Source organism: Podarcis filfolensis (assembly GCF_964270895.1).
Source record: "Podarcis filfolensis genome assembly, chromosome: 2".
Taxonomy (NCBI): Eukaryota; Metazoa; Chordata; class Lepidosauria; order Squamata; family Lacertidae; genus Podarcis; species Podarcis filfolensis.
Genome location: NC_139605.1, coordinates 90,833,450 through 90,851,555, shown reverse-complemented (window position 1 = coordinate 90,851,555; position 18,106 = coordinate 90,833,450). Strand labels below are relative to the sequence as shown.

Genomic DNA, 18,106 nt, shown 5'->3' with positions numbered 1-18,106 from the left:
CTTGAAAGGCTCTTAGGCACAAAACTGGCATCTCTCCATCCCCATCAGCTCCACATTGTTTGTTCTGTGGCTGGTTCTCCCTTGCATTCCTGTGTGGCGGATAGGTAAGGCGGCGTTTATGGATCTGCGCTACCCATAGCAGGCAATCTTAGGTGCTTGAGGCTGCAATCCATGTATACTTATAGTTGGGAGTAACTCCCATTCAGCTTAATAAGGTTTAATAGGGTGCTGAGCTTCTCTGCTGTCACGTCTCAGTGGCCAAAGCAGGTAGATTTCCAGAACCCACACCTGATCCTGAAAGAAGAAGCAGGAGGGATCTATAAGATTGTACCAGTTTCTCTTCCCTTCCTTCACATGTTTTGCTAACTCTCTCATAAGCTGGTTTCCAGCACCCAGTTGACTTCTGTTGGCTTTGAACCATAATTTTCCAGCTGTAAGTATCTGTGAGAAGGGAGGAGACTGCCAGTATCCACATTTCAGCCTTGTGACATTTGGCAAGTCAACTCCCAGAGTCATCATACCAAGCATACCTGTCATAGGTATCATAGGTGCCAGATTGCCTCTTAATTTCCAAATCTGATCTCCCGGCTGCAGAGACATGCTGGAGACTCAATAGAAATATGGAGCAGGGGGACGCAGTTTTAAATCCTTGCAGTTCTATCAGATTATGGACTCCACTTACCCACCCAAGACGAGAATTACGGTACATAGGAACTCTGTGCTGGGGATATGAAATGATAACCAGGTTAAAGGACGAGCTATCAGAGTGCTCTTTTCCAGATTACATGAAGGAGCAGTGGGTGTTTTGAGATGCCAAACGCTGATCCCATTATTTTCATTATTATGTATTTATATACCGCCTTTCCTTTCAAGCAGTTCACAAACCACAATCAACCGCAAAATAACAAGAATAAAACCAAATGGTAAAAATGCAGCCATACAGGTCTAGCACAGGTCTTTCAAAGCTCTGGAGCGATAAAATCATTTCCTGGGTAATGAAGTAGATCCCATGTTTATGAAGAAATAAAATGAGGTCTTTTTTATTCTAAAGCAATGGTTTGGCTCTCAACACTTCTTCTAAAAGAGACACATGTTAGAGGTAGTTGCAGAATGTGATCAAAGTGATGAGGTGACAAATATACACATGGCAATAATCTACAATGGATTTTATCACTTCATTTGAAAATTGGGAACGCTCATATTTATGTAAAAACTCCAAACTGGTACCACCACTTTTTAAACCATCCCCCCCCCCACTGCCACAACTTTTATTTAGCATAGCCCACAAAGAAAAGAAAATACTATTTGCTGCATAGTTGCAGTTTTAACTGGTGATTCAAGCATGCATTTTTTCTTTCATGATTCCACAGCTGCCCCCTCGCCCAAATGAAATATTTGTGCAGATCATGATTCCTCAGTTTCATCACAGAAAAAGGATACATAATCCCAGGTTTCTAGCTCTTAAGACTGCCATGGAAAGCTTAAAAGAGGGTAAATCTCAGAAACCACAATATGAGTTAGGGATGGGTATTAGTGCCCAGCCTTTTGCCCCTCCCTAGGGCTAGCAGAATAAGCATCAGAAGCAAGGATGTTGCAACACTTTAAGTGGCATACTATGTCCTGTCATAAACCTTTGGGGCAGGGGATATAGTACACAACACCGTCACCTATTACAGTTTTGAAGTGGCACATATAAAATAACCCACAGAATTAAATCTTACATATGCTAAAATTTCACACTCTGAAAAAGATCAACTGTGCTCACCAAAAGCCAGACCAGATTTCCTTTTTTGTTTAAATGCTTAGGGCCAGATTCAATGAAGCTTTTGCGCTAGAAGAAGCCAGCGCAACGAATCCTACTAGGGCAATGCTAGTACATTGTCACATTCCAGCCAAGCAAAGGACAGGGTGTGGGAAGAGTCAACGGGCCGCCTCAAGAGGCCTGGAGGGCTTCACTCAGTCTCCTAGGCCCGAGATTTCCTTTCCTTGCTGCAAAATATGCAAGGCCCCTAGCCGATTTGTGCCATGCAACAAGCATTCACTTTTGCTTAATCACCAGTTTCCTCAGCCCCTCCCCTAAAAAAAACCCCCATTCTATACTGAAACCCATCCCAGGTTGAAAACAATGTAGGGTGGAGTGATTTGGTCCAAACCCCAACTTTTCCTTGACTCACATTATTCTGCTTCCTTCCTCTAAAACTTCTCTTGATTTCAAGCCAGGAAGGATCATTGCAGAGCTTCTTTTCACGCCTTCCTACTGAACTGCTAAATAAAGGTGGGATTGGGAGCAAGATCACTACAGACCTGTCCTCCCCCCTGACAAAACAGTCCAGGAGGAATGGCTAAATTGTGGCCCTCCAGTTGTTGGATTCCAGCTCCCAGCAGCCCCAGCCAATATAGCCAGTGGTCAAGTATGAGGGAGGTGTCGCCCGACAGCAACCGGGGCACCACAGAGTTCCTCATCCCTGCATTACAAGAGCAACACCTAGAATTTGGGTCTTTTATTGTGAGCATATCGGATTTGGTGCATATCCCTCACACCCTTAGAGTGAATGGAGATCTCATATGCCAGTAGTAGCTCATGCCATGGTGACAACAGTAGTCCCATGACTGTGGAACCAACTGTTGCTAGACGCACCAATTAATCGTCAACATACCTCGATTTTCTCGTTTTTGTGAATAAGGAAACCAAGTCACACAGGAAATGTAGCGAGGCGTCCGGAAACGTGGGCTGAGCGCCTGAGTTCTACCTCAGTGCTCCCTTGAACCAGTCAGATGGAAGCAGGTGGAATGCCAAGGAGGTGACTCCATTTTGTTTGTGGCTTCCATCACACCAGATTAATGAAGGCATAATAACTGTGAGAAAAACGCTGTGCTCCCTGAAGGTCTAGCATGTGGTGAAGTTGTTTTCTTCTTCTTCTGAGTAGCATGGAATGAAATTTAAAAATACATAGAATCAAATACACCCCCACTCCTGATTTAGTGCTTTAGCAGGAGCCTGAAGCAAAGTGGAAACTGGTGAAGTTAGAACGATATTGGGAGTTATAAGCTCTGTGAAGTGAACCCATGTTAAGGGTCCTCCAGACTGCAAATCCACAACTCCTTCATGCTCAAGTGAAAAGGCTGAAGCTCATCTCAGCTTTATTAGACATTTGGAATAAACTGGTTTTCATCCAAGTGCTTCAGCTCCACTGGGCAGTGAAAATACTAGTTTGGATGAGACGCTAGTGTAATGAAGAGCAATGAGGCCTATTTAGCTGAAGAACATAACCATGCTGGATTAGGTGTTTCTTTTTCACCTGCCCTGTTTTAAACTGCACAGAGCCCCTTGTTTTGACAGACGGGGGGGGGGGGGGCGGTCCTAACAAATCTCATAAGCCTCAACAAACTACAGTTCCCAGGATTCTTTGGGGTCCGATAAATCTTTGATATAAGCTTGGATTTATAAACCATTGGTGCCATAAATAAAAGCTGGGTGCTAAAAGAAATGTGAACCAGCAACCACTCTCCTTGTGAACTCAGTTATCAGACTGCAAGAGAATTCAGTGTATAGCAGATTTTAAATAAATACATTTTAAAATAAAGTAAGTTGAACCAGTAGATGCTAAACCTAGAATAGTGATAAGGGTGTGCTGCCTATGTGGACTGATTTTATGCTTGCCCTGTAGTGGTTTGAACAGTTGATGTGCCTCCAGAATCCAGGGGTGTGTGTGTGTAAATTTGTTACTTATGGTTATGTTTGTAGTAGCACATTCCTCTTATAAATACTTGACGTTTTGGTTCTGAATGTCTGGTTTCATTACTGTCCTCTGTACACCATGGTTTTTGCCGCCTCTCTTTATTTGTAGAGCCACTTTGGTGTTGGTGGGAGTGGCAATGGCAAGACGTCTTTCCAAGATCCAGCAGCTTTTCTTCCTCACTTGAGTATCCCACAAGGTGAGGCAGTCTGAATAGCTGCCAACTTCTGACATCCCTACGATTCTCTCCAAACAGGTTTGCCTAGTTTGGGCATGAGAGGGAAAAAACCTTGAGCTGAGCTGTTCATTTTGTGGCTTCTGTAGTACTATTGACATCGCTTCCTGGCTTCTTTCGATGGCTTCCTCCTGGGCTCTTCTTGCCATGCTGACCTGTCCTTACACCCCAATGGAAACGAATTGCCAAGCTTAATAAATGGAGCTCTTTAATGCAGCGGTAACATATATCCACAAAACCCTACGTTAGGCTGGTAGGTCAGCCATGCATCGTCTCAAAATGGGTGGAACAGAGAGCTATGAATCTCCAGAGTTTGTGAATTTAAAATCTGGCCTGCTAAGTCTCACATTGATTGACTTTGGTTTGTTGACTTGAAAAGTTTTTGAAATCTTGCTGCAGAATCGTTTGATGATCTCAGCCTGGCTTTTATTTTCTCGTCATAGGAACCTTTTCCACAACCCTCTTCTCCCTCCTATATTACATCATAGAGCCTCTCTTCCATTGGGATTGGTTGCATCATTTTTCTGACTTTCCAGCTGATAATACCCAAAGTCTGCTTTGGATGGATCTACACACGGGGGGTGGGGGGGGATGCTATAAATAAGTCAGAAATTGAATCGTTATAACAAACGAGAAAAAAAGCTATGTAAATTCGCTTCGTTGTTTGTTTGTTTTTGCTCTCTGGTGCCATCTTGCATGTTTATAACGAATTCAAAATGTTGGTTTTTGACTAAAGTAGCTGAGTCCTTTGTCTGTGATACTGTTTCTCTTGAGAAGTTTGAAACCGGGATGCCAACTAAATCACAATCCTGGTGATATCCTTAGTCTTTATCTTCAGGAGTGTCAGAGTGGGCTGGCAGCAAGTTTGCACTTAGAAAACCAGCAGTTTGGGCTGCTTCTATAGCTTAACATAAGAACCCCAGAATCAGGGAATTGTTGAGAATGAGATAAACCAAGCAGTCCTCTGATCCACACTCCAAGGCAAAAGATGCACCAGACATTTAAGCATCCCTAGGAGATGAGCACAAGATATTCAGATGGCAGTATTCTGCGATCAGTTTACCCACCACACAGAATTGCAGCATCTCCTGGGGGGTGGAATAACCTACAATCTTGATTAACACACCGCAAGGTTGCACAACATTTCTGTGGAAGGAAGCAAACCTTTCTGCTGAAACTTCAGGGATACTCAAGTAGGCAGATTGTAATTGCTCAATCTGGGAAAAACCCAAAAACACCTGCAGTGTTTCAGGACACCAGCGAGCATGGTTCTGATCTTCCATTTTCCCTAGGTCACTGCACATGCATAAAGAAGTGATCCGTAGTAGGGCATTCATTCAGACGTCTCACTGGGAAAACCTGTAAGTCCAAAGCTTGCATGTTATAGAAAGTATGTGGAAGTTAACTTAATGTGCTAAAAAAAAATCAAAATGGAACTAAATTTCTGATACTCAAACTTTCATAGCTAGTTTCCTTTGCTTTAGCGTGCATGTGCCAAACATATATCTTGAACAATTAGAATACAACCCAAAAACACATTCGGGTACAATACTTGTAAAAGGTTGGTGTGGTGTGATAACACACACAGTTGACTTCTATAGACAGGGAAAGCAAAACTTCAGTTACTGTACTAGCACATAGGAATGTGCTCTCTTAAATATGGGGGAGCAGAAAATATTTACACTACATTTTGTTACCTCACTCTATATGGATAGAGTTCTTTCTGATATATGGGAGGCCACAAAGAGAAATGACTGGACCTGCTTTTGCAGTAAGAAAGACAAAATTGGTGGGTGCAAGAGAAAATTATTTGATAAGCAGAGTTCTACATTTCCCACCATGTTTTGAATATGCTTCTCCTGGGGAAACTAGTCAGCTTTTAAATTTGAAACTAAAATTCTGATTCCGTTCAATTTCTTCCATCTTACTCCAGAGCAAATCACATCTATGCAGTGCAATTTAAAGCATGTGGTGTGTCCCGTCCCCCCAAAGAATCCTGGGAACTGTAGTTTGTTAAGAAAGATGGGCATTGCAGCTCTGTGAGGAGTACAGAACTTCTACCAAGATTCTTTGGAGGAAACCATGTGCTTTAAATGTATGGTTTGCATACGAGACAATTGTACAGGCTAACCTGCTGTATACATTGAGAGAGAGAATATCTTGCCTTTACGATCAGGAAATAGAATTAAACTTTCTTGCCATTGTGCAGCTATGAAAGGAGACTTATCTGGAAAGAGCTTGAAATCAAGAGTACTGTTTTCTCAAACAAGATACCAGGTAGTTTCCCAGAAAAACACTGTGTTTAGAAACCAGCCTGGTATCTTATTTCCTGGTGTCGTCGTTTTTAACTGTTTTAACCTCCATAGTCAGCATGCCATACAGTTGCATATTCTGGTGGGAGGGATTTGGATCTGAGTAGACCCATGGGGTAGTCTTGGGTAACCCTCACCCATAAAATAAGAACAAAGAGAGATGGGTGGGGATTGTAAAGTAGATTGGCTGGTGTCATAAGAAGCAGTCATATTTTTAAATCCATGGGACAGCTTTACCAAGGCGACAAAAGGCCTATATAGAAATGCTGAAGAAGGAATAGGACGTTTTGCCTGTAGGAAAGGACAGTTGTTTTCTCGTTGTTATGAAAAGAACCAATTAAAGGGCACTCACAGTCTGAAGCAGTTTCTGCCTTGGAGGCAAAATACTTAAGCGTGTTGGAAGGGGTGCAACCTCCACTGGCCTGTGTGCTGGTTTCACAAGATGCCTCTCCAGAATGCATTTGCTACAGCCATAAATAATGGGCATGCAAATCAGCACGTGTGGCGGTGGCCCTGCCTGGCTGACCTACCGCCTGTGCTTCCTTTCAGCAGCAGCCAAGGAGCTTGTTTCGGCATGTGAGTGTCACCAAGCAAAAGCAGAACACCAGCCCCAAGATTCCTCTGTTCTTGCATATATTGTCTCTAGCTAGGATCAGGACAGCGATAGCTCTCTGACCTTCCGCCTGTTTTTTCCCCAAAAGCTAACCCTGCAAAGCCTTCATCACAAAAGACTTGAATCACCTATGTCCCGATTCCCCAAAGGCTCTCTCCTTCCAGGAGAGCCCTGCTTTGTGGAATAATCTCTTTAACAAAATGAAAGCTACTTGGCCAACTATTTTATCTAACAAAGCCAGACCTCTGTGGCAGGTTTGACCAGTTGAGCAGGCCCCCTGCCCTATTTCCAGACCCCAGCCTTAAAAATTTTTTTTTAAAAATGAGCCTGGGAAGTATCCGAAGGGGAAATCCAGACCAATCCCTCCACTAAAAAAAAATTCCAATTCTCATTAGCCCAGCCAGCATAGCTGAAGGTCAGGAATAATGGTTCAGCAACTTCATCGATGGCTGAACAAGTTTCAAGTGAAGGCACTCTGCAGCGCCTTGCAGGTGCTGGCCCCTCTTGCCCTGGTTTCGCCTTTCCCAACCAGACACCTTCCAGATGCTTTGGACTACAGGACCCATCATTCCTAACCATGGGCCATACAGGCTTCTGGTTAATGGGAGTTGTAGTCTAATAACACTGGGAAGGTACCGGGTGGGGGAAGGCTATCTAAATCTTTTTCTTTTGTGGAAGGAGAACAGGGGCATTTGCATTGACCAGATAGCAAAGGGGTTACAGCCTTATCTTTTAACCAAAAGAAAAAGGATATACTGTGCTTGAGGACAGCTAGAGACCCTAGGAAAGTAGCATAAAACAATCTTAAAATCAAGTTGTAAAATGGGTGTTTCTCAGCCCCAGTGGACTGCACCTGCATATCTTTAAACTTGGAATACATGGTCAATGTGTCCTCTTCACCTCTCCCCGTATCATGTGAAATGGACAATTACCAATGGGCCACCAGTGTTCAAGCAGCTCAATAGCAAAACTGCTGTTCTTGCAGAGCTGCTCAAAATTCTGCAGCAAGGTCTGTCGCCCCCTTAGCTAGCAGGGTTTGACTCACAGCAGCAAACACACACCTACCTCCAGAGGTTTCCAAATGCTGCCTGCAATGGGCGCAGCTTCTTTTTGCCTCACACCCCCTCATTATGCTAGCCTGTCAGTTAAGATCTCAGATGCTTCCACATCTGAAGACACTCCTGCTAAGTAACTGCTTAGTATTGGTTTCACTCCATTTTGCGTGGTATGGACTGAGAAAGGGAGGGAGGAACAAATCTCAATCATTGTGTCATGAAACAAATCCTGGAATGGAGCAAAGAGGTTGTCAGGGACACAAGGCTTCGGTCTGAGTTTTGCAAAAGGTCACCCTGTTAAGGGCTGTCCGCACAGTCTGGGAAATCTAAGAACTGTATACTTTTCCCCCGAAAGAAGAGGTTAATGTGAGGAATACTGTTTCAATAATTCAAATGCATATATTTAGGCTGTACCGAGAAATCGGTATATATAAAATTATATATATATAAAATAGGGAAAAATATATTCATCATTGCACCTTCATTTAATAAGTTACACTTCCAGACATTAAGGCACTGCCATTTTAAGAGACCTAACAGGATTTGTGTCATTTATATAGTAGAAATTAAATTGATAAAGCTTCGTTTAACTCAGAATGCCCTCTTTTCTTTTGCTGCAGGCAGCAAAATGTCTTAAGACTGTGCTTTTATACGTCCACCGTGCTCTGCTTTTACTGTGTATCTCTTGAGGAATGGCTGTTTAGCCCAGTGTCGGACAATATCTGAAGGGCACTGCATCAACTGCCCATGCTGTGTACACTTCCCTGGTAGTCAGTCCTATGGATATACTTCCAAGTAGGAATGCATGCGATTGCACTTTATATCTTTGAGATCAGCAGCAAGAAAAAAGCCACACCTGTCAGAAAGGAAGGTAGATTCCAGTACAGTAATTCCTTTATCAGCATTCTCCAAGCAGAGCCAGTAGATCTATTGCACATACAGAGAGTGGGGGGGAAGAGATGCCCTGGAGCATACAAAACGCCTTCATGTTTATTTTGCAAGTTCTGAAAACACCCCAAATGGCTGGCACTCCTATTGCACCTCTTTCGCCACCACCCCCAGTCACACCGAAAGAGCACGCCTAGGCTGCTGGCCGGCCTAGATATAGAAAGCATGACAGGGCGTGCTTTTGCAGAATTGTTGTCAAATGTTTCTGGTGCTTCTTTTCCAGCAGAGGGTGCAATCGCACTACCAGTTCTATAGTCCATTAACGGGGAGTGGTTTAGGAGCAAACAAGGTGAAAGCCAGGACTCTACTACAGAGAGCTATTTCATGACCGGCTGGCTATGCTACTGGTCTGGTGGCGTGGAAAAAGAGAGAGACACGCACAAGACGACTGCAGTTGTGAGTGTTCACTCACTGTGTTTGTTATATGTTTACATAGAATAGCCACAGACTGTGCAGACTGTATTTCTTTGTGGACATTTTGTCCCATAGCCTATATTTTATTTCCTGGGTGGAAAGCCCAGTTCCTATTATCATTTGTTGAAGAGTTCTAATGATGTGGCTTCACAAGTTGTCATTTGGGGTACACTGATCTGTCATGCAGTGCCTTGTACCAATAAGCGTCCCGATTCACCGGCTGTTATGTTCCGGGAACGTGCTCAGCTGCAGTGTCACACCTTCCTTAAGCCAGGTGTGCTTGGCCACCTCACCCCAGATGCTCACCAGTCTGCAAAGGCACAAGGCAAGAACAGCTGGACTGCAACCCAAACATTAGAGAAACAAGCCATGGTTTGTTTGGTCACCTATGGGGCAACTCAGCATTTGTTCAGCAAACCATGGTTTAGCATTAGCTGCAAACTGGGCCAATGTCAAAGCTGTCACAAGGCTGTTTGCTGGCCCCCCAGTACTGAGCATACACTTCTGGAAAACTCACCTTAACCTCTGTGAAATGACCCACAGTGAGATTATATGGGTGAACAAGGATTCAACTTCCTCACCTTCATTGCATAGCAATGAAACTCAATATCAGCTGAACACTGGGACCTGCACAACACTATGCAAGTTCTGGTGATCACTACATCACTACACCTAGATCCACTATCTAGGTGCACCTTAAATGTGTCTGTGAGAATCAGCATTTCAGGAAGCTGCAGCTGCTGCAATCTCTTGCTTTCTTCAGCAGTGTTGTGCTCAATCTGTGAATGCATCCCAGAGCACCTATTGCTCCATCTCAGTAGAGCCACTACCTATGAGAAATGGGGCTTCATGCCAGGCTCAAAGCGCCTGGAATGAGTGATGCAATGGTCTCTCTGGCTTGGAAACAGCAGGAATGGAGTCAGTGGGCTTCATTTTGACCAAAAACTGGAATTACTGGGATGTGGCTATACTAAAATACTGCCCTTGTTCTAGTCCCAAATAATGCAATTTGCATTTAAAATAAACCTGCAGGAAACGTACCTGGAAGCAACTTCCTCTTCTAAATTACAATCATGAAAGACAAACTATGCCAGGTTCTTTTTATTAAAAATATTGTAATCAGGCAGTGGCAGGGAATAGTATGCACATGGTATAATAAATAAGCAGTAAACAACAGGGCCCTTTTACGGGTTGGATATGCATACATACATACAAGGAATACAAAACATACCAAACATCCACAGAAGATAGGAGATGTACTGTAAATGCACAAACATTTACCAAACTGCAGCCCAATTCTATGCATATTTACTCAGAAATGAGTCCCTGTTGGATTGTAAAATTGACTTCTGCTCATGCAATAGGACTTCACCTTCTCTCTCTCCCAGCCCTCTTCACACCTCAGAATATGTGTTCTGGATGCTTGGGATTCCCCATCCAAAGCAAAATTTGGGTGTTCACAGGAGAGAGAGAAGGAAGCAGTGAAGGCCCATTGTGCAAGAGAAAGTTTGCACAACATTGGATTCCTCCCACTGATGTTCCGTCAGGCTTACTGCCAAGTACACATAAGATTGCAGCCTGAAAGATATACACTGTAGATATGGTCGGGCACAAGAGAGTCATGTAAAGTGGAGAAAGGGAAACAGTTTCTCTCCATGATCTCAATCCACACAACACTTGCTCCAGAGAAATCCTACTGAATAAAAGTAGGCTTGAGAATTGCAACCAAGTTTAGGTTGTTCATTTAATGGCTAATATAAACAAAGAGCTTGGCTAAAATTCAGTTTACCACAGTTTGAATTTGCCCAGTATTGGTCCTTTGGATTCAAACCACAAGCAAATGTGATCAGATGCTCTTAATTGCTGTCAAATGACAGTGGCACAGGGGCAGCGGCTGTAGGCAGGATCCTGCATTCCTAGGGGGTTGGACTAGATGACCTTCTACAATTCTGTGAGTGGAGGGACCCTATGTTTACACATGACAATAAGCTGTCCAGTGCTGAAAGGTCTGCCCCTATATTTTGTCAGTGGAGTTTTCTTCACCAATCGCATCGGTATGGCTTAGCTTGTTTTACCTTTATTTAAAACGTTGCAACAAAGCCTTTGCAAAACTGATGAAGAAGCATCACCAGGAGAAGTTCTATAACACAGACCAGCCCATCCAAGCAAAAATATAAACCTTGTGGGGGAAAGAGGCTTAAGACACTCTCTCTCTCTCTCTCTCTCTCTCTCTCTCTCTCTGTGTGTGTGTGTGTGTGTGCGCGTGTGTGTGTTCATTCCAGTCACAGTAAGTGAAAGCAGCAGGCATAAAGACAAGGCAGGCATAAAAAATAAACTAATTCCACTCATGCCTATTTCCATACATTTGCCTCCCACTCCAAGTCATGCAGCCTGAACTGTGCAAAGTTACTTGGAATAAGAGCAATTTCCCTAGAGTTCTCAGAGCAGGAAATGCAGGTGAGCTCCTGCTCAACTTGGCCCTAAGCCTGGTGGCTTCACAATGTGATAGCCAAAGTTACAATACTGGTGGGACTCCACTGACATTGCAAATCTTGGTGGTGGTAATCACAGAGTCGTGAAGGTTTGGTTCAAATGAAGCTCCTTCATCCGTCGCTGTTCAGATAGGATAGGCCTGGAAAACCTGTGGTGGGGGAAAGTGTTCGACAACAGCTGGAGCGCCACAGGCCCTGTAAGTCCTGTTGGACTTGATGGGGCTTACTTCTGAGTAGACATGTATAAGACTGCATGGTTAGATTAGTGTAGTGCAACTCATGTCCCCAAAATGCTCTTAAGCAAGAGGCTGTTGTCTGGCAAAAGTCTGCAGGCAGGAAAGCAGAGAAAGGAAGCTGAGAGGTGGTTAGAATTGGGCCTTTTTTTATGGCGTTCATTATTTCCCACTGTTAGGATCACTGGGAGATGTTTTCTGGCAACTTAGAACTGGGGTTTTGTTTTTCTGTTCATTTCTTGTTCCTTAAAAACAGCTATCTGCAACGGAGAAAAGAAATTTTGTTAACGTAAAAGGACATTAAGGTACAATTACTGAGCTTCGCAGGGCTACGGAGTCATCACCGATACAAAAGCATGAAGCAACAAAAATATTACTGGTATCTGTGAGAAGCCCACTGTAAATCCAGCATTCCACAAAACGTTCCTCAAAGCTGCCTAGGAGATTGCATTTCCTGTCCTCCATTCTTTGCAACACGTAAAGATGCGTACTTAAATCTTCAGACCTGCTTTACAAATAACCACTTAAGGCTAGGAACAAGAATGGGGTAACAGGCTTGCGGTTTACCAAGAAGTGGCACAGGTTTTTAATGCCAACACTATGATTAATTGAAGGCTCCCATGCTGTCACATAAGAAATATATTATCAGACGGCAGCCACTGATTAAGTAAATGAGAGTCTGTTTACAAAGCCAGATCTATCTTTTCTTCAGACCAACCACCTGAATACTATTTTTGCCTTTTAAGGGATGGTGGGGAAACTCTGGCCTTCCAGATGCTGAGTCCCATTAGCCTCAGCCAGCACAATCCAATGTACAAGAATTATGGGAGCTGTAGTCTAGCATCTGAAGGGCTGTGAGTTTCTCATGCCTGCTTTAAAGCTGCCAACAGGCCCGAACTAGCTGTTGGACAGGTACAAATAGTATGGGGCTATGGGCCAGTAAGCAACAGCCAAAGGGAAGTCTCCCCACCACCACACAACACGCTCCTTTAGCAGAGGGTGATGCAATGCAACATCTGAAGCAGCAGGAGGTGGCTCTGCCAGCACTGTGCTTGTGAGTTTGCTGATCAGATGGCATGAGCCCAAAAGTCCATAAGACCTGTCCTGTAAGGGTATGGAGTAGCCCAAGGTCTGTCCCTAGAAGCTCAACTTTTGTCTGGTTGTTTGGCCAAGACTACTTAAAAATGGCTTCCAGTGGCTTTAATGGCAGCACTTTAGTGTTGATTTCACTGGGTAAAAATTATATTGATACCAACACTACCTTAATCTAGGTAGCAAAAAGAATCTGATTTAAGACATTACCTCAAGGCATCTTGTGTACCCAGCTTGCAAATATTGAAACATTTGTATAAATTCATTTTTGTCAGTTAAGTCAAGTTCTTTCCGCTGGCAATTTTCTGACGTACGCTAAGCAGACATTCTCCTAGCACCCTGATCTATCGGAGAATTCCTGTTATTCAAATACATAATATGAATGTACGTAAGAAGTACCATTCTATGCTATGCGCATCGCATGCTGAAGACCTGTGTGCATTCCATGAGTGTGAAAGGAGGGGGCTCAATTGCTTACAGCTCAGTGTCTTCTATGACTTCAGGGTTCTCCATAGTCTGTCTCCTCCTCTTGCAAGCATCCAGCATCTTTTTCCGGGGCCCCAGTGGAATGTTGATGCTTTTCAGATCATTGTCCGAACACAGCATAAGAGCTTCTAGGTCAATCTTCTCCTTCTTGAGGATTGAAATAAACTCAGACATATGCAAGGAAGCCAGAAAGGTCTCCAGAGGGCTCGTCTCGGGTTCGATATCATCATCCAGGCCCAGCTCCACCTCATCCCACGGCAGCTCCTCCACGTTCCTCTCCTGCAGGCTGTTGGCACTGCCGATGCTGTCATTGAGACTTGGCGAGCGCTGCAGGCGGTTGTGAAGTTTAACACCCATCCTGTCCTCTCCCAGCATGCTGGGGTCATCCTGGCCAATTCCAAACAGTCCGCTACTGACATAGTTCCTCCGGAAAACCATCGTGCCAAGTCCAGGTCGATTGAATAAAGAGTCGTGACCAGAATCAGTGCTGACCTCAGAATGGGCCGAGTCCATGTGCAAACCTGGGTCACTTATGGCACGGGAGACAGTATCTTCGTCTGTCATAAACATGTCCCTAACATTGCGCCGGGTCCAGTCCTTTGGGCTAACGTAGGTGCCTTGTTTCACAAACATGACGTCGTTGCCCAGCTGCAAACCAGACAAGGACCTCACACTTTTCCTCCCATCCTCGTAGATTTTGAAGGTGCCATCCACTTGCTTCTTTTTCTCCAGCTTCTTCTGGATTTTGGTCTTGCCCTTGGCTGTGCCGTGTATGGTGGCCTGAGAATATGGCAAGGAAGTCATCATAGACATGTGCTGGAACCTCCTGCTCAGAGTGCTGCTGGAGTAGCTGGAAAAACTCATAGTGTCCGAGTGGTCAGACATTTCCTTCTTGTACCGCTTCTCCATCCTCTCGTGGTGCTTCTTCTGCATCTTTACACAGTCCTTAATCCGCTTCTCTGCGTCCTTGAAGGCCTTGTCCTTCAGCTTGCTCACCAGCTTGGGGTTGAGGCCACTCTGCTTGGCAGCAATGGAGTCCAAATAACGCACACACTCCATGTGGCCCTTCATGGCTGCCATGTCCAGTGGAGTGTGGTAGTCATTGTCCAAACACCAGATGTTGGCCCCAAAAGACACCAGGAAGGAGAGGCAATTGAGATGACCATTGGCTGCTGACAGATGAAGAGGCGTGTTCCCCCAGATATCACATTTGTCTGGGTCACCCCTAAAATGCAGGAAACAAATAAGTTAGTGATCAAGGAAGCCTGTATACGTAATGAGTAGATGTTGCTTAGGACTTGTGAAATGTATCAAATCAGTTTACACATTCTTATTCTGGTGCTTACCTTACCTGTGGCCCTCGTGCTAATCAATCACAGTAATTCTGGAGCATTTTTTGGAGGAGGAAATCCACACAAGCAGAATTATACCCAATAAGCTTCCCTTCATCTCCTGTCAACAGATCTCTTTCCACCCTTCTCCACAATGCATTATTGACCTTTTTTAAAGCTTAACTTCAGACCTGCTGTGCTTGTTCAGTCTTCTTCTCTTCCTCAGAGTGAGAGAGGGTATATTTGAAGTTTGGGGATGGCAAAGGTGGCAAGCAGCACTGACACTCTCGACCTTTTTTGTGTGGGCATGAGGTGAAACGAATCCCTGCTTTTCAAATACACTAGAGGTATTGCACAAATTAAAGCAGCTCCTCCCTACCCACTCACGCCTGCTCAAATGCCCTTGGTTATCTTCTCCAGAAATCCAGGACAAGTTAGCCAGGAGCACATTTCACAAGGGAGCAAAGGTGAGTCCACCTCCAGAACCACAGTCTTCACTAGCACCAAGCTTATAATCAGGTCAAACCTTTCCCCAGCAAAGTCGGCATAATGGGAGGCTAGTATAACCAGGCATGCTAAAAGCTGCCCTAGTATGCAAACCAAAACTCAGTCCTGCAAACAACATTTTGTTATTTTATTTTCTGTCCCGCCCTTTCCCTCAAGGAAATCCAGCTGTCATGCATGTCCCCTGCACCGCCAACTTTATCATCAGTAAGACCAAGGAGACCTAGGTTCAAATTCCCACTCACCTTTAACCTACCTAGGTGACTTTGAACCAATCATACTACTTCTTAGGGCTTATGCACACTTTTGCCCCACGCTTTCCAGGCACAGGCCAGCGCTTGAAATCTCTGTGCCCAAGCATTGTGTTATGTTTGCCCCGGAGCTTTTCCTGCAAAAAACCCCTGCTCTTTAGTGCTCAATCAGCACAACTGTCAATACTGGGTCTTCATGTGGAAAACTCTGGGGCAAAGAAAAACAATGCTTGGATACAGAGCTTTAATGGATAAGCCTTGGTTATGTTGACTTTAAAAAAATAAAATTAAATTGTTATCAGTTATGATGTTTTATTTATTGTTTATGACTATTTTTGTTACATTGCAGTTAAGTTTCTTTCGTGTTGTAAGCTGCTTTGAGCGCGGCTTGAACTGTGGAAAGGTGGCATACAAATTAAATTACGTACGCATGCATCCCACCTCACAAGGTTGTTGTGACGCTTAAAATGGAGGGGAAGGTAGTACCCTGCACACTGCCTTTTCCCATTAATATTTTACATTTTTATGGCTGCCCATCAGTACAGTTCTCTAGTCCACTTGCAAAACATGTGTTCTGCCTCGCTCTCTTTGGAGGAAAGGCGGCATACAAATATAATATATAAAGCTGAGTGCTGTTGTTTTGAGTAGTGCTTGTTAACTACATAGGCAAAAGGAGAAGACACATTTTTAAAAGAGCAGTGTTGCTTAGTGGCGTGCCTTCTCCCTAATTTAATGAGATGCTGGAGTGACCGATACAAGATTTCTAAGCCACCCAACTCCAGATAAGCTCTCTGTTGAGTTTCCCACATAGAGCGAAACCTATCTAACCAGCCAGGCCCAGCAAGCAGCGACAGGAGGTGGGAGGATGAAGCTGTCTGGCAGCAGAACGCTGGAACAGGTTTCCTTTTGCTTTGTGGCCCTGGGTAAATGAGTACCATCCAGGAGCTGGCAACAGGTTCGCTGCGACTCCTTCGCCAGCCTGCCCTCATCCCTTCACCTTGATACTGGCCTATCGGTAGTGGGGAACTCAGGGAAAAGATGAATATTTGATGAATTGCAAGAGGGGTGAATTATTGATGGTGATTGCTTAAAGAGACACAGAAACTGTAAATGCTGGAGCCGGCTGGGAGCTCAGGGCGTGTGCGGCATTGTTTATGTTTGTTCTGAATGAAGACATGTGCGTTGGAATTGGGCGTGGAGGCTTGCAAGCAGCCGGAAAAGCGGAATCAGACCCTATTGTTTTCTCCCTGCAAGCGAGAAATGCCGCTTGTTTCCCAATAAAGCAATCTATTTCACACCGATACAAAGCAGTATCGGGTGCAGGTCCAGGGCAGGAAAATGCAGCTATATCAAAGATTCTTGTTGCCAATGCAGGAAATTTCAACACGTCTCATCAGAATGTCCCAGCTTGGCGGGGCTGAGGGGAAGGTGGGTGATGGTTGCTTCCCACGTAACCTTTAGTTGGAATGTAAATTCACCAAAGCTTAGCGACCGAAATGTTAAGGAAAACCATTTAGATCCACTTCACACCGAGCATTTTTTCGCTGCCCTGAGCTGGAATTTGACGTAAGAATCCTGCTAGAGTAGGCCAATGGGCCACCCAGCTGCCAATGGCATTCTGTCCCCACAGTGGCCCACCAGACACCTATGGGAAACAAGCAAACAGGATCCGGACACGAGGGTACTCTGTCCTCCCATTGCTTCCTGTGACCATAGAGGCAGAGCATAGCCATAATGGCTAGTAGACATTAATAGCCTTATCTTCCATGAACTTGTCCAGTCCTTTCAAGATGGGAGCTGCGAAGTACAATACAACCGTTCCTTGCACCGCATTGTACTGCAGCCCCTCAATATTGAAAATTGCAACACAAATTTAACCGCTAAACCATAGAGTATCAGGGCTGGAAAGAAGCAGTATGCCTCATATTGTCCTCTCTTACATTCACCCACTTGCCCAAGACATGTTAGTGCCTGAAGCAGGAAAAATCCCTGTGGAACCTACCTCCCAAATAGTGGCTAGTCTCGTGACACAATTGACAGCTTGTTGCCCTTTAAATGGTACTTTAAAATCTAGTGCCCAATGTGACCTGCCTCCACCTGCTAAAAGGTGGCCTCAGTCTGGATAGCAGCTTCTGCTGCTGCCAGATGATTTCATGAGGCAGGTTGTAAGGGCTGGGCCTCTTCAAGGAAAATCAGTGAAGTCTTGTGGAACCTTGAAAGATTAACCATATTTTTATAGCATAAGCTTAAAACTACTACTACTACTACTACTACTACTACTACTACTACTACTACTACGAAATAGGATGTTTAGTCTCTAAGTTGCCACAATAGTCTCCTTTTTTGGTTGCAACAAACTCACTCTGGAAATTTGTTTCAATGAAAATGACTTCTGGGAGAGCC

At 44.3% G+C, this 18,106-nt stretch overlaps 2 protein-coding genes and 1 long non-coding RNA gene across 12 annotated transcripts in view; 1 reads left to right on the top strand and 2 right to left on the bottom strand.

The window, feature by feature from the left end:
• The window catches only part of LOC310755465, a 38,567-nt gene extending 34,029 nt beyond the window's left edge, over positions 1 to 4,538 (bottom strand). For all 3 annotated transcript variants that reach the window (XR_014544374.1, XR_014544375.1, XR_014544376.1), the window contains exon 1: positions 1,766 to 4,538. This is a non-coding gene — a long non-coding RNA (uncharacterized lncRNA). The remainder of the gene's footprint in view (positions 1 to 1,765) is intronic.
• OTOP2 (otopetrin 2) overlaps positions 1 to 18,106 on the top strand; it is a 43,003-nt gene that overhangs the window by 4,708 nt on the left and 20,189 nt on the right. The gene's annotated exons all lie outside the window — the stretch shown is intronic.
• USH1G (USH1 protein network component sans) overlaps positions 11,522 to 18,106 on the bottom strand; it is a 29,717-nt gene continuing 23,132 nt past the window's right edge. For 5 of the 8 annotated variants that reach the window (XM_083598227.1, XM_083598226.1, XM_083598228.1 and 2 more), the window contains 2 exons: positions 13,610 to 14,842; positions 11,522 to 12,299 (listed from right to left, as the gene is read on the bottom strand). In XM_083598227.1, coding sequence (XP_083454353.1) covers positions 12,296 to 12,299; positions 13,610 to 14,842 — 1,237 coding nt within the window. In that variant the 3' untranslated portion in view covers positions 11,522 to 12,295. Of the gene's footprint in view, positions 12,300 to 13,530; positions 14,843 to 14,968; positions 15,229 to 18,106 lie in introns of those variants that run through there. The other 3 variants (XM_083598231.1, XM_083598232.1, XR_014544351.1) reach the window with 3 other exon arrangements.